Source organism: Alosa pseudoharengus, unplaced genomic scaffold (genome assembly GCF_046254945.1).
Source record: "Alosa pseudoharengus isolate Yale_2024_CS ecotype anadromous, Long Island Sound unplaced genomic scaffold, YU_APseudo_1.1 YU_APseudo_1.1_scf_12, whole genome shotgun sequence".
Lineage (NCBI taxonomy): Eukaryota > Metazoa > Chordata > Actinopteri > Clupeiformes > Clupeidae > Alosa > Alosa pseudoharengus.
Window position 1 is genome coordinate 39,978,644 of NW_027468587.1, and position 16,357 is coordinate 39,995,000.

The window sequence follows — 16,357 nt, forward strand, 5'->3', positions numbered from 1 at the left end:
ATGTCTACTGTGTGATTATGTGTCATACGTAGGAGTATTGTGAATGTATGTGTGTGCGTGTGTATCTGTTTATGCACATGTGTGCATATGCAATGGGTTTACATGACCCCTGGAGGCAAACATACGCAAAAAATTGGTCATCCTAGGCCCTACGGTTCTCAAGATATTCACAGAAAACTGTGTCTGCCCTACCCTCCTTTCGGGGGGTCCAGTCCAGCGGGGGGGCTACAGATCAAAACGAAAACAGGAGGTTCCATGCTATCCATGTGGGGTTACATGCCCACCAAGTTTCGTGTACCCCGGTCTTTCAGTGTCCCGGGAATTCTTGATGGAAATTTGGACATGCGAAAAATAAAAAAATAAAAAAATAAAAAATCTGACTTAACCTATATGACCGTAAATACATGTATAAATAAACTCTAATAAACTCTGGGTTCGCTAACTACGTTGCTGGTGCTTTGTTTTATGTGTAGCGACCCTGAGCAAGCTACTGACGAGGTTTGGTGCTGTTTTGAACAATAATGCTATTCGGGAAGCGTTTAGCTCACTGCCCCTAGCTCGTCTCTGTTTGCAATTTGACGAAAAGGCTTTCCTATAGAAGACTGCAACAATAGATCTGATGGATGAAGAGGACTCAATCACTGATGGGAGACAGATGTTTGTTGTCAGGGCTTCAGCCCACAGAACTTTCAGGGGAGCTACAGGAAACACTACATTTCTTGCCTGTGTCTCTCACCAGATTAGATTTGCTGTGGAGACCACAGACTCAAGAGCTGGGTCCTTCTTCAGAATGCTCACAAGAGATTAGTGTTTCCTGAAAACAACCTAAAAGCCATTATCATGTAGACAGCATTTATTTTAAATACACACATCATGTCATGGGCAACTTATGGCTCTGGGCAGGCTCCCAAATATGGTGCATATCCAGGGGCATTTATTTAATGTTGTCTCAACAGTTAAAAAATAATAATTTCATTACATGTTTGTATTCTACTAGTTCACAAAAACAAAACAAACAAAAAAAAAACAAACAATGTTTTTTTTTTTATGGAGAGAAGGCCCTGTGTATTGATCTAGAACATGTGGCTTACTCCAAAGCTTAAATATGATATACTGTACATATATAGGCATGATTTGTTATTGGATGGGCAAAAGTATTCAGTCCGTGTTGGTAGTAAAAGTAGTTGGACAGATGAGTGTGTCATTCAGGCAGAGCTGGCAGATGGTGGGGGTGGCTCCATAGAAAGGTCCTTGAATGCTGTAGCGATCTCTTCAGCCGACTGTGTTGCCTTGGCAGTTTCTGTTTCATCAACTGTTAGAAGAATAAACAAAATAAAAATTACCTTTTAAAGGTTACCTGTGAAGTAATCATTAAATACAAAACAATCAATTTAAAGATTTGGCCAAATGCAGAATCAACATACAACAGCCCTCCCTGTACGGATTGTCCCACAATGTAGGAGATTTGTCTCAGGCTTTCATCCATGTTGTGTCCAAACAGAGAATAAATCCAATCGCAAAAAGCGTTTGAAAGCTTATCTGTTTACCCTATATCTAACTAATTACAGTAATTGGTACAGAGTTGTGGTTTAAATATGTTAATGGTTATTGTTTTTTTTTGTTGAATTTTTAGTCAACTAAAAATATTGGTATTTATATTATTATTATTTAGACCATATGACTTCACTTCAAACTGTTAATTTCAATGTTAATATAATGTTTATTGTCATTATAAGTCACTTTGGACCAGAAAAGTCTGCTAAGAACCATAAACATAAAAACAAATTATAATTTGTTTACGGATATAGATGACAAACCATTTTGTAGAAAGATGCATCATCATATAAGATTTGCAACAACGTGACTCAAAAACACGGGGCACACGGGGTGGGTATTAACAACAATTAACCAGTACGAGCACTCGTAGAAAGAAAAGTAAGCATCAAGCACATCTTTGGTCAGTGTGAATTAGAAATACAAAAGAGTCTAAATAAATCAAAATAAAAGATGACATTATTAGAGAAAACAAGACAGACATAATTCTTCATTTAAGCCATGGGGCTCAACTGTGTTGATTGTGTTGATCCAAAACGCTTCTCTTTCAAAGTAACATTTTGACAATGTCTCCACCTCGTTGGGGAGGCAGTATTCTGTCAATTCCCCAGAATTTAAGTGTAGCGCAAGAGCCATGATTCGCCTGGACATAGTGGCGCGCTATTGCATAGTCCATGTTATGATTACGTATAGCGACTTTGTGCTCAGCAATCCTCTCTTTGAGTGGACGTTTGGTTTGCCCTACATATAACAACCCACAAGAACATTTCAAAATATACACCACATGGGTAGTATTACAGTTTATAAAGGCCTTGATATTGTATCGTTTCCCAGTGTGTGGATGCGAAAAGTGCTTGGTGTCGTTTGGAACAGTGGGTGCAGCGACCGCACCTGTAGAATCCTTGGGGTGGTACTGGTAACCAGGTCAGCTGCTTAGGAGGGCTCATAGATGTGTGTACCAGTCTATCTCTTAACCCTTTAGCCGCCAGGGTTTAAAAAATATAAATTTGATTTTTACATCAAAATTTCAAAAGGCCATGGCTTGCAAGTGGTCAGAGATAAAGTCCTACTGTAAATGTGAAAATCATTCAGTATGACCAGAAGATTATGAAGGGGGTAAATTTACTCATCTAATTTGCATATTATGACGTCACTGGATGGCAACCACCGTGAATTATGCACATTTCAGTAAATACTAGATGTTGAACATATTTGAGCAGTTTTACTTTCTTTTTTTGTCATTTCACCAACATAACAAATGAACAGGAAAACAGTCACATGTAAACCAACAATAGTAAACTATTACTATAATCACAAACCCTATGCTAATATACAATAAAGTAGCCTGGTCAAATCAGTTCCATATTGCGGGTGACTTTGAAGTTCTTCAGAGCCCTATTTTTACAACCCCTGCGTTTTCTTCAGAGCCCTATTTTTACAACCCCATGTCCATTACGGACACTACCATCACTATTGTCACTGGCACCTCCAGATATGTTGGGCAGAGGGTCGAAATAAGCATGGTATGCTTAGTGGACACTGTCGAAAAAGACGCACCTCCATTCACAGACGTTCCGTGACTATCAGTCAATAGACGATCGATCATATTCTCCAAAAGGCAGATATTCTGCTTCAGAATCAGAATAGGTGAATAACAGATCCAAGACTTCATCACACGTGAATATTTTTTTTCAACATTTGGTGTTTCAATTTGTGCAAAACTATGGCCCGCATCTCTTCCGCGTTATGGAGGAAATGCACGTCTTCTTCTTGTTTCTCGCGTGTTTTTCGCGAGCTTCCTGAAAACTTTGAAAAAAAAGGTTGAGCTTGAATCGTAGCTCTGGGTGTCTGCCAACTAGTGGTCAAGAGTACAAATGAGATTTTACACTGTACTCGCGTCTATCGTCCGTTTTATTCAGTAATGACGCTTGTCGCAATATTGCGACATGGGCGGTTAGAGGGTTAAGGAGCGGGATTGCCTAAATGACATCAAGGGGGGTTCTGCACAAATGTCTTTTAAGGATGGGTCAGTTTGTAAGACATGCCAGTGTTTTTTGATGATATATTTTATTTCCTCACTTATATCTGAGAATTCCGTGGAGAAACACGGGACGCGGAGCTGAAGCACGCCTAGATTTCTGCAGCAGGTGTAGCCTGTGGGTGGATTTGGCTTGCTGATATGCTGCAGAGATGTCAACTTCGGCATAGCTCACGGAATCGATCAGCCATCTCCACGGCCTTGATCTCAAAGTCGGCTTCAGTGCTGCAATTTCTTTTTAGACGCAAGAATTGACCAATTGGAATGTTTTTAATCAATCTCTTAGGGTGGTGACTGTCTGCTCTGAGGAGCGTGTTCCTGCTTAGAGGTTTGCGGTAGATGGTTGTCTCCAGATTACCTTGAGTATTTTTCCGTATAGTTAAGTCCAGGAAATCCACGTTTTCAAGTGAATGCTCACTTCTGAACTTAAGGAAAGGGGTGGTGCCGTTGATATATTCCATAAAATTCTTCAACTCAGCTAGATTTCCAGTCCAAATAAAAACCACATCATCTATGTACAGTGGGCATTACTTCAAATTGGCCAGCTTCCCTCGCGGTCCGCGCGTAACATCACGCGGGATCACATGACTTTAATTTGTATTTTTCCAGTGACGCTGCAACAACCCAAACAACCGGCAGATGTGAATCCCGTTTGCAGCCATAGAAGAAACGCAGGACGAATGAAACATTCTGGTTTTGTCCGAGTGCAACGATGATAGACAGACATCATTTGGACAAAATATAGAGCATATTAACCTCCGTTGCTCAGCCAAATGACTTCCGGTTACGTCCTGTTATCACGGAGTTACAGGCGATAAACGATTTTTGATGGCACAAGTTTACTTCATGAGCGGTTTATTTTTTTGATTTGATTTTTTTTCATTTAAAGGTTTGACTTCTGCTTATTCAGTAGAACATTTAGTGCTCTCCCCAATCCCAGACGTTCACATTGCATGTTTGTTTGTAATGGATGAAACCGCAAGATACGCGCTTGACGGCAATGAGTTGTTAACAGACATGAACCAAGACATATAGCCCAGCAGCAATCTATCTAAAATAACACATACTTGAAGTACCATTCATGATGTGTTGTCAAATATTGAAGTCGTGGGAAGTTTACATAATTTAAGCTGTAGGATGCTTCATTCGTCCCCCATGCTGTTTCATTTGTTCCAGCCAGGAGGGACGAATGAAACCAAACACACGTTCGACTTCTCCTTAAATAACTCTTGAACGTTTTTTTTTTTTTTGGGCTTTTTATGCCTTTAATTAGATAGGATAGTGGAGATTGACAGGAAGTGAGTGGGAGAGAGAGTCGGGGTGGGATCCGGAAAGGACCACGGGGCGGGAATCGAACCCGGGTCGCCAGCGTACGGTGCAGGTGCCCCAGCCAGTCGCGCCACTGCTGGGGCCCTCTTGAACGGTTTTGTTCAGAGCTATACTGTACATGCAACTGTATTTTTGACAAAGGACAGATGTATGTTGCTAGTGACAAAATATTAACTTTCAGTGTTTTACGATGTCTTTGTCATGGGGAAGTGCTTTTCCCCATGCATTTATTCTAGGCTACTGTCAGTGACTGACGCGAGACAAGCGGGGTCTGTGTTGTGTTGCGTTAATTTATTTTCATTGGGCATGCCCTGCCGTGCCGTCCACATCTCTTCAGCACAGCAGCAGCAATGGCAACTCTTCGTTGAACTTTTAAGTGGTGTTCAATGGTGTTGCTAAGTAGGTCGAGTTAGGCCTATAGGCCTAAATCAACATTGAATTAGTTATTGGATGATATTAAAAAGAATCATAATTATTTGTGGTTGAGCTAGAAATTTCAACTTGGTGATCAAAAAGTTTTGGATTTCATGTTGACCGTGACTTCAGAGCATTGTTACGTTGTGTAAACGCAGTGTAAAGTTAGCTAGCCTAGTCTAACCAAATATTTGTCTTACAAATCTAAACCACAGGCTCACGTTAATCTAATGGGCTTTGAGACATCTGTTTTGTCTTGTGACAAGTCTCCTGGTTCAGTTGTTTCCAGTTTCATAGAAACGAGGGTGTTACATTTGCAGTAGCCTAACTACAAAATCCAACCTAACGACCCCCACTCACCGGGGCTATAGTGGAAGGTGTTACAGTAATAGCCGATTGGCGCAGCCTACAGTGGACTAGGGCTGTCAAAATTGCTCAAAAATGACGTTCAAATTTTCCCTCTAAAATAAACATATGTATTCGAATATATTGGAATATCTAGGCTATATTATTTGCACATTATGTCAATGACGCGCGTCAAGTCATCTGTTTTTAACTTTTTGGAAACTTTTGTATTAACTGAAAGAAGATAAATATTTTTCATTAGTTTTGGAAGTTTATTTTTACATAGCCGCAGTGCAGGCCTCGCATTTGTATGGTTATATTGCTTGACAGGGGGGGATCCCAAGCAGCTTTCAGCCATAAGGCTACTTTGAGAACATTTCCTAATTCACCCGACACTAATCAAAATGTTGAAAACTATTTCGGCATAGCCTATAAGCAGTTTAATTAAATGTAATGTTAGTTGTAAACAAACGGGCTACTTGGTGAGGCTTGGCCTCACAGATGCGCTCGTGCCTTAGATGGCAAGAAAAATCTTCACGATATAGGCCGCCCGATTCACGTTGGCTGGGGGGCAGGGGGGGCCATCAGACATTTGTGCCCAGGGGTCTTGAATTGTTAATCCGGCCCTGCCCCCAACAAATCACACCTTCCCACCTCTGTGACAGCTTAGAAGAAGTCGAGAGGACTCCTAACTCACAGACCTATTCACAAACCGTTTTTTGTGGCATTTCGCCATGTTTTGAAATCCTATGCGGCTACAGAAGCTTCCAATCGTGAGGAAGCAATTTTGCATTGTAGGCATAACTAACATGGGTAACACTCCAAAATAAGGTGCCATAATAAATAGCAAACTAGTATAACCCTTTGTTAATATTTGTTAATTGTTACTAAAATATCTATTTGGCACAAGTTAATAGTTTTTTCATCATTAATTAAATATTAGTTGTTTGCATAAAATCTGTATGTTAATGTTTTAACAAATCTATGAACTAATATTGTATTAATATTTGTTAATAGTTAACTAAATATATTTTTGGCACTAATTAACAGTTATTTCTTACATAATTTAAATGGTAAATGTTTATTTACAAACTATATGCTAATATAAACGTTAATGACATATTATTATTTATCTAGCTTGTCTGATTAGCTTTGTGGATAATTTATGGAATTTATGGTTTATGGCTTTATGGTCTTGTGGGGTGTATAAGGCACCCTACTGCCAGTGGTTGGTTGTGTGAGAGTTTGCGCTCCTCTTCTTCCACTTCATCCTTATTTGATACCTCTGTGGTTGGCTGTCCTGTAATTGGTGACTCTCTGTCTAGTGTTTGAAAGTAGTGTACTCTTTGCCTTTGGAAGTACTATTTGGTTGCTGCTTGAATTTGGTGAAATTCAGGGGAGGGGGGTGTAACAGAGTTAGAAATGTAGTTTAGTGTTTGTATGTGATTTTCGCCGTAATTAAGCAGCTTTATTGAGATTGGTGTTTTGGAGCCCCCTTTGGAGAAACGCTATACTGCAGCTCTGCTGCGTTTTGTCCTTGTATTGTTGCCATAGCCGATCAGAAGCGGTATGCTTTGCATTGCGTAGGTTGACTGTATAAAGCTCTGCCCACTTTGTTTTAATTTTGTAACTGTAAAATTTTGTTTAAGTTGAAAACTGATATACCACCTGTATTATGTTACTTTACATGTATTGTTAAGATTTGGGTGCAATTCTAGCAACTTAGAGAACGTTTAATAATGTTTTCATTATGACCACGAGTTCATACACACTGAGTCTAACGTGACTAGCTGTAAACTCCGCTAGCAACTTTCCATGCATTCAGTGTAGTTTAGCTTAGTGTGCATGGAAAGTGCCATTCAGTCTAGCAGGAAATGAATGTACATTTAGTTTAGCATTATGTTTATGCATTACCTCCGTATGGTCTACGTCTGTGAGTGTTTAGTGAGTCTCAGAATATTAATAAACTGTCGTTCTGTGCACCTGAACATTCCATGTCGCATGTCTCCCTTGCTAGTAGGGCTGACAGTGATGGTATAGGAATGATGCATGTAATATAGCCCATTCAACTACTTGTTGTTTTGTTTTAACTTTTCCTAAAGGAATAAATGTGATAAGCCAGTTTTGGTCTCAGTCCCTTCACCGTCTGACTAGTTATATATTACTAATATATTAATAAAGCTTAACCAACTTTATTATAAGGGTCCCCCATACTGATAGTTATATATTACTAATATATTAATTAAGCTTAACCAACTTTATTATAAGGGGCTCCACACTGATAGCTATATACTACTAATATATTAATTAAGCTTAACCAACTTTATTATAAGGGTCCCCCATACTGATAGTTATATATTACTAATATATGAATTAAGCTTAACCAACTTTATTATAAGGGGCCCCACGCTTATAGCTATATACTACTAATATATTAATTAAGCTTAACCAACTTTATTGCAAGCGGTTCCGGCGCCGACAACAGTGGCAGCATGTCAAGGTAGCTCCGTGTTTTTTTCTTGAATTTCCCCTTGGGGATCAATAAAATATCTATCTATCTATCTATTGTAAGAGTCCTATGGGGAGTGTTTCATATTGGGATAGGCAGAAGCACAGTTTAATAACAATTAGTTAAATAATAATAAGTCATTAACTCTTCTATTAACATATAGTTTGCAAATAAATATTTAACATTTAAATGATGCAAGAAATAACTGTTAATTAGTGCCAAAAAGACATTTAGTTAACTATTAACACATATTAATACAATATTAGTTAATAGATTTGCTAAAACATTAACATACAGATTTTATGCAACTAACAACTAATATTTAATTCATGATTAAAATACTATTAACTTGTGCCAAATAGATATGTTAGTAACAATTAACAAATATTAACAAAGGGTTAGGTAATTACTAGTTTGCTATTTATTATGGCACCTTATTATGGAGTGTTACCCTAACATGCAATACTCATTGTCAACATGTAAATTAAATGTAACATTATTGTGAATCAAATTAAAATGTTCTCTTTTGCAAACGTAGGCATAGGCATAGTAACAGATTAATTTAATAATGTTACAAAGATACTACATCAATCCGTATGTTTCATTAGGCTACTAGGCTATTTGTTTTGTCTTACTCTTGATTCATTTAGGCTAGGCCTTTTTATTCAGTTATTCATCATCTTCCGTCCTTGTGTAGCGCACGCATTTTCAGACCCGTCACCTGTCACTCATCATCGTAAGGGAGGTGTTTGGAATCATTCCCACGCTTACAATCATCAGCCAATCAAGGTGGTCACTTCAGTCAAGCTCGTGCATGAGTAATAACGTCATCCATAGCAACGAAGACTCACTCTTAGTTTAGGAGTTGTAATTGTAAAGAGTAGGTCTGAGAGGCTTTGTGAATAACTTAATAAGAGAAACTCCTAGCTAAAATCTTTTATTGCTATTTAGGAGTACTCCTAGTGGTAAGATAAAAGGCTTTGTGAATATGGCCCCTGGTGTCTAACCCAATGCATAGCCCATTTACACAAAATAATGGTCGAATATTACTGATGATCATTGTTATTTAAGAACATGCAGTGCGCGTAGGGCACCAAAAACATCTTGCTCGTAAAAAATCATATCGCACATTGTGGCGGGTCTGTTATTTAGCCTACTTACTGTAGGCTGCGCAAACCTGCGCAAAGAAGGCAGGCCTTCTGTTGAAGAATTTTATATAAAGCCTGCGCTAACAGTAATCCTCCTGCCCCCCTGTACCACAGCTGTGGATAGTGTGGCATGCTCATGTCTCCTTCTTGCAAACTTGACTAGGCCTATAGCGCAACCATTTACGTCTTCAAAAAATAACAACTTACCAGATATGCCTCCATAGCTTTGGGCTTCATTCAGCATTTTGTTCTTCCACTGGAAATTACTTCTACATTTGCTGCCTGCTGCATCCTTTCTGTTTTTATTGTTTAGAAAACTTTTGACGTCTTGAGTTAATGCATTAAACATTGTTTGCTGGTAACCCGCCACAAATAGCCTAGAGATTCTCTATTCTCTCTGATGCGTATTCTCTATTCTCTCCAAAATGTGCCCGTTCTATAGGCTGGCCAAGTGCATAATTCTGCGGCATAAAGCAGATGTATTTGTTTATTGTACAGAAAAATAAAAATAACCTGTCAAGCAGTCAATTGACTACATTGCAGTCAAGAAGTAGGGCAAATTAATTTACGAAACCAAAACGTGGGTCATAGTTGCCTAAGCCTCTATTGCGTAGCCTGATAGTATTAAATCGCCAACAACATTGTTTTCTGCAGAAGCCTACCCTAGGCTACAGATTAGTTCTGAACAGTTATTTCTCTACTGGCTCAATTATCAAAAAGGTGCTTTCGTCCTCCGCAAATTAAACAGGTAGTTCCGTACAGAGACGTTAGAATAAATTAGCGTTTGCGATTGACAATGTTGTGATAAGTAGGCTATAACACTAACTTTGCAACGTTAACTTGAATGCATCAATTTTGAACAAAGTTGTGTAGGCTACACCGCGCCAGTTGTAGTCTGCATGAACAGTTCCACTGGGTGAAAAGGCTCTGAATCAGGGGATATACTGACCGGATATTTTTTATGACATGCAGCATATCAGGAGCATCTTTGATCTTTACGAATCAGTGAAAATATTGATTTATTTTGACTCCTGATATGCCAATGAGATATCAGGGCTATGTATACCCAAATCACAAGTCACACACACCATTTCTGGATATCTTTGGGCAGGTCTCCACCCTTGGATAGGCTATCATATTAGATAGCCTATGCCCAAGATCTGCCTAATTAACAGTCACGCATGCCCTACGCCCAAAACGTACCATAAAATATCACTGATAGGCTATTTGCCGTTTGATTTCTATCTAATTTCGGGACATTCAAAAATAGACTATTTACAGTCTAAAACTATACCTTTTCCAGGCCAAGGCTAGCCTACTTACCTAATTATTTTGGTTATGGTTCAATTTCAATGATATCTTCAATTGAGATTTTTTAGTTGCTGTAGTCTGTAGGTCTAGCCTACTTTTTTATGTATAATATGCATGAGATCTGTTGGAGGAATAAAGTCCACATTTTAAATTATCTGCTTTCCCCTTGTCCCCAATGCTGTCTGCCAAAACGAATTCGGTTCAGCTGGAGTTGCCACATAACAACAATACAAAGTTAAATTTAACAGTAGCCTAAACCAGTGTTTCCCAAAGTCTGGGTCGCGACCCACGGCTGGGTCGCAGGAGATTTTATTTGGGTCGCCAGCACAATTTATGTTATGTTATAGGCCTAACTGATACCATTTGTCATTTGATACCAGGAAAGCTAACAGTTTTCTATTAGGATGTAGATTGTTAACTACCACAGTCACGGTTTTGTCATAAAAGCTCATGAAACTGGTCCATGAAACTGGGGGACGAACGCACCGCAGAGGGGGTGCCAGCATGGATATCTACCTCTCAAAATGAAACCGTTCTGTGGGGCGCCTGCCATGTACCTCGCAGTTGCAAACTGCAAGGGACTTGAATCCGCCTATTTGCACGAACATTAATAGATACCAGCTCCTCAACTTTACAGATTCAAATCTAGTGACCGCGCTGTCAACTAAAGCAGACATCCATAGACCGGACATAAGGCCATTCAATTTGCATACAGTTTCGATTGCAGATGCAATCTTTAAAGTTAATAGCAACCTCCTCACATTCTTATTTCTGATTTAAAATGCACAACAGTGCATTATAGTCTACAATTTAAATGGGCATTTTAAACACTATTCCTCTCATTTTCTACCTCGCTAACTCCAAAGTAAAGGTGCATTCTTCCGGCTATTGCGCAAACGCTTCTTGTTCTGATATAACGACTATACAATATAATATAATACAACAATACAATATAACGACTTGAGTTATTTGCTGTTTACATTGGAATTGACGTCCACAGTGTTATGGACCCATTTGTCTGCAACGCAACGTAGCCTACAAATTTTTTTTTTAGAAATACAGGAACAGCTTACTATGCTGACGAATGACGACTGCACAACATGCAAAAATTTCCCCTACTCAGATGCGCATTAAAACGTATCTTTTCAGTAGTCATTTCCAACTTTTCACGCTGATGGTGCTCAAAATGCAACACAACCGTGTTCAAAGCAGGGATCCTATAGCAATGTATGGTTGGGGGAGGCATAGAAAAGTTGGAGAACCTGTGGCCTAAAACAATATTGGTGGTTGCAGGGTAGATTTGAAGTGAAATGGGTCGCGATGGTCTGTCATTTTTAAAAAGTGGGTCGCCAGAAAAAAAGTTTGGGAAACACTGGCCTAAACAATTTAAAAAGTTGGAGTAGGCCTACATTAAGAAGAATAGCAATAATAAACAACAATTCAATCAATAGCCTAATGAAAATAAATAAATACTATATGCTACAAACCATAACACATAAGAAAGGCTTATTAAACTTGTTAAAGTTGAGCATCTATAATTTCATACTATTTTAACATTACAAGCTTCCTTGTGGGCCAACGTAACAATGGATCAATCATGTTGTAACTTGTCTATAAAACGTGGGTGACTGATAAACCATTGTTGATTTAATTAAGAAACAAGGCTTCAAATGAAATTGACGTCAAACTATATGAGAACCAATAATGTTAATAATCAGACTAGTAGTAATAGCCCACTTGCCTACTGTTTTGACACTTCTACAAAATCAGTTTGGTAGTCATTTTAATGTAACTAAAATATGCAGGCCTAATAATTTCCACGATTTCTTATGCTTTGCCTCTCGATAAGCGCAGTATACCCATCCCCCACCCCTGACTGACTTTTCAACGAACTTCTTGCTGCTGGTGGTGACTTCAACCGTCACTTTTCTGTCATGCATCTGACTGCAAGCTGTACAAACTATGCTGTCATCATATCCAAGGTAAGAACTACAGTACTTTTGTATGCCAATTGAAAACTGGAATTAATTAGGAAAATACTGTTTTTAGCCTTAATGTTAACCAAAACCGTTTGTTAACCCTCATGTTAGAATCAGCTAACGTTTGCTAGCTAGCGAGCTAACATTGCTAACGTTAGCTGCTAGCTGTTAATGTTAACTTTTCCAATAACTAACTTTACCATAGTGTGGAATATCTGGAATGGTAGTAATATCATATTCAACAATAAGTCTGTCTGAGATTTCGTTATGGATGTAAAGTTTTAGTTTGAATGAAATGGCCAAGGCTATCAGGCACGAGTAGGTTAGCTAACCTAGCTATAACTTCTCCTACATTTATAGTGGCTGCTAATGACTGCAGGCTAACGTGAACAGGGGGTTGACATACCTCAATATGATGCCGACAAGTGAAGGGATCTTTAGTTTGTGAAGGGTAACGTATAGTGTTATATTAAGCCATCCTTACACCAGAAGACTTGACCAGATTTTAGAAGATTAATCCCGCAAGAGAGTTCACTCACCAGGTAGAGACAGACAGACAGACAGACACACACACACACGTAGAATAGCAAATAACATTATAATGTGTTTGCATGTATTTGTGTCTGTTGCTGTGTTTAGTTTATCCCCTTTTTTTCATGTGTCTGTTTGTTGTTATGACTGTAGTGGGCTCCATCAACAGACCAGGGCAAAGTCGGTCTGTCCTGCTATTACTACATGCTACTTGACTATGTCTGAAAGCCATGGCTGCTGCCCTCAACATGCTGTAAGTGTTTGTGTGTTTTGAATGAGGGCTATGTCACTGTGCACACTCTAATTTGTTTGACAAATGTGCAATGTAATGCATTAATACAGAAACTAATCATCATTATTGTAGCTTTTAATAATAGTCTTGAATTTTGAAGTTTAGCCATGTTTACCATTATGTTGGTGGTAATGTAAATAATGTCTTGAATATATGCCAAACTGAGCATAATCATAATTTAGTTAAATCTTATTTTCTATTTACAGAAACTGAAACCCTCACAAATAAACTGATATCAAGAATTAACATTGATGGTGATGGTGGCAAGGGTGCCTTCATAAGGTAATTATCATTTTTGTTTGAACACCTGATTGACTTACCAACTTATTTTTTAATGTTTGATTTTTATCTTAATCAACAATAACATAATGTATAGCAATTAGAGATGCACCGATATGGAATTTTAGGGCCGATAACCGATATTTATTGGTTTGTTGTGGCCAATACCGATACGATAACCGATAATATTACTCTTGAAAAGAAAATGTGAAAAGTGATTTGGGGAAAGCATTTAATAAGCATAATTTTATTGCAGTAATTTTACCTACCACCAAATGATGGACAGAACTCATAATAGTCCTCAATAGTGCAGCAGTCAACAACATAACAGTAGCCTAGCCCTACAGTATGTGTGGCTCCTTTAAGTGAACCTGACGTCAGTGAATTGCGAGTGAGTGGCTAGAGAGTATGAATCGTTTTAATTTAGGACTAAACGCTCATAAACGGCTCAGCTGGGAATAAGCTACAGTATAGTGACCAAATCAGAGTTTGTGAGGGAAACTTATGTTTAGTTTCAACTGAATAAAGCTGCAACTCCTCAGACTGTATCTTATGTCCGTCTACTCTGTTGCGCACAACCTGCTGCAGCAGAAATGAAAGGGTTAGCCCCGAAGGTTTTAATAACTTATTATGATGACCTGTCTGGAACTGAAGCAGGAATGGTTAGCATATTTCTAGGTAGTAATACAAAACCCAACCTAACGCAATGCAAATATTATACTAAAACACAACTTAGAACTAGGCCTACTTATGTACTCGTCCCACTAACGAGTTTGCTTATTTGTTTCCCCGATCAGCGCGGTAAAGTGCAAACACACCAGCAGAAGACGGCTCTAGATAGGGCTGAGCTCCGCTCTGGTAGGTTAAATGGCGGATCATTCACGAGACGATTTTGAGATGCACAGATTCCCAAATGAAGGCATATCCACAGATTTTGTTAGAGTGGTGAAATACATTCACACCGCTGACATTATATTGAGGAAAAAGTATAACCAAGCTCAAATAGCTCAGTGTAGCCAGACGGACCTTACGTAGGCCTAAATTAGGACTTTAAAAAATATCGGCGCAAATTATCGGCCAGAATTCTGTTATCGGACCGATAATAATATTTAAATTTTTTCACTTATCGGCCAATAATATATCGGCCGCCGATATATCGTGCATCCCTAATAGCAATTGCTGTTTTATTTTTTTAGGTGCCATCCAGCAAGTCCCAGCCTGGAGCCAGAGGCTGGCACTGCACGTCAGATGGGGGAGGATCTATGTTAGGCATCAGAAAGGTGGTTTAAGCAAGAAGGCAAGAGCTTCTGCAGACAGTGTTGCAATTAGGTATGATACTTTTGGAAATTGATCTTAATGCCTTAAAGGAGAATTCCGGTGTGATATTGACCTAAAGTGTGTTGAAACATGATACCGAGTGTGAACGTATTTCTCATAGCCCATCTCGGCTTGTCCCCTGCACTCCAAAATCTGGCGCTAGTTAGCCGATGCTGAACAGCTTCAATTCAATTCTCAATGTCTCGTTTTAAATGTCAGGGCCTTCGGTAGTCTACCAATGAAGTGTGGAGATACATTGAGCCTCGTAAATGGTGTAAAACAGTGATTTATTTGCATGGCTAGCCCGATGCCGAAGCACCACCATTGAAAAAGCTGTAGCATCGGCTAACTAGCGGCAGATTTTGGAGTGCAGGGGACAAGCCGAGATGGGCTATGAGACATACGTTCACACTCGGTATCATGTTTCAACACACTTTAGGTCAATATCATACCGGAATTCTCCTTTAATTAAAAAATGAGGAAAAATCCAACCTTTAAGGACAACAATTTTCTTTGTGAATGAATAATGTATCGTAAATAAATAAGTGTTCCTTAAAGGTTGGATTTTTCCTCATTTTTTTTTAATTAAGGCATTAAGATCAGATGATTTTTAAATGTATGTGTATGCTAAGGTTATGTAAACTTATGAGCACAACTGTAATACATACTGTATCTCCATTACTTCTAACTATTGCACCTGACGTCTAGGCTGCTATTGTGGGTTTGCTTTTATTTGTCACACAAGCTGAGTTAATTATATTCATGGACAGGGTCAATTGTAACATATACTTTCTTTCTCTTTTTAGACACCTGACTTTTACTGCCAAAGGGACCATCAGAGCACCTCTCCCTACCTCTTGATAAATACAATATTACAAGTACATAAATACATATTAATTAATTAATCTGTATTTATTAATACATTTATTAATTAATTAATAATTTAATAATTTAATAATTAATAAATACAATTAAGGCCATGTAACAAATTGTATTGCCTATATGAATTTTCATGGTAAAGTAAAATAAGTCATTGGGATTTAGCAGGTGTAATTCAAAGTAAATAATGTAATTAAGTGTATGTAAAATGAATATGAAATATTATTTAAGTTAAAGTTGCACAATAAGCTCAGTGTTGGTTATGTAGGACTATCTCACGTTTAAAACCATTACATAAATCACCATACATAAATCACAGGATTAATTTTAAAAATAAAGGCATAAAGCCTATGGAAAAGCAAATAAAGGCATACACATAAATGCCTGCGAAATTAGCTGTGCCTGGCAGTATATGGGCAGTATATGCGTAGT

The 16,357-nt window shown here is 38.4% G+C and overlaps 1 protein-coding gene across 1 annotated transcript in view; it reads right to left on the bottom strand.

Moving 5' to 3' along the window:
• Positions 1 to 876: 876 nt before the first annotated feature.
• ankmy2a (ankyrin repeat and MYND domain containing 2a) overlaps positions 877 to 16,357 on the bottom strand; it is a 203,303-nt gene continuing 187,822 nt past the window's right edge. The window contains exon 10 of the mRNA XM_076281231.1: positions 877 to 1,312. Coding sequence (XP_076137346.1) covers positions 1,206 to 1,312 — 107 coding nt within the window. The 3' untranslated portion in view covers positions 877 to 1,205. The remainder of the gene's footprint in view (positions 1,313 to 16,357) is intronic.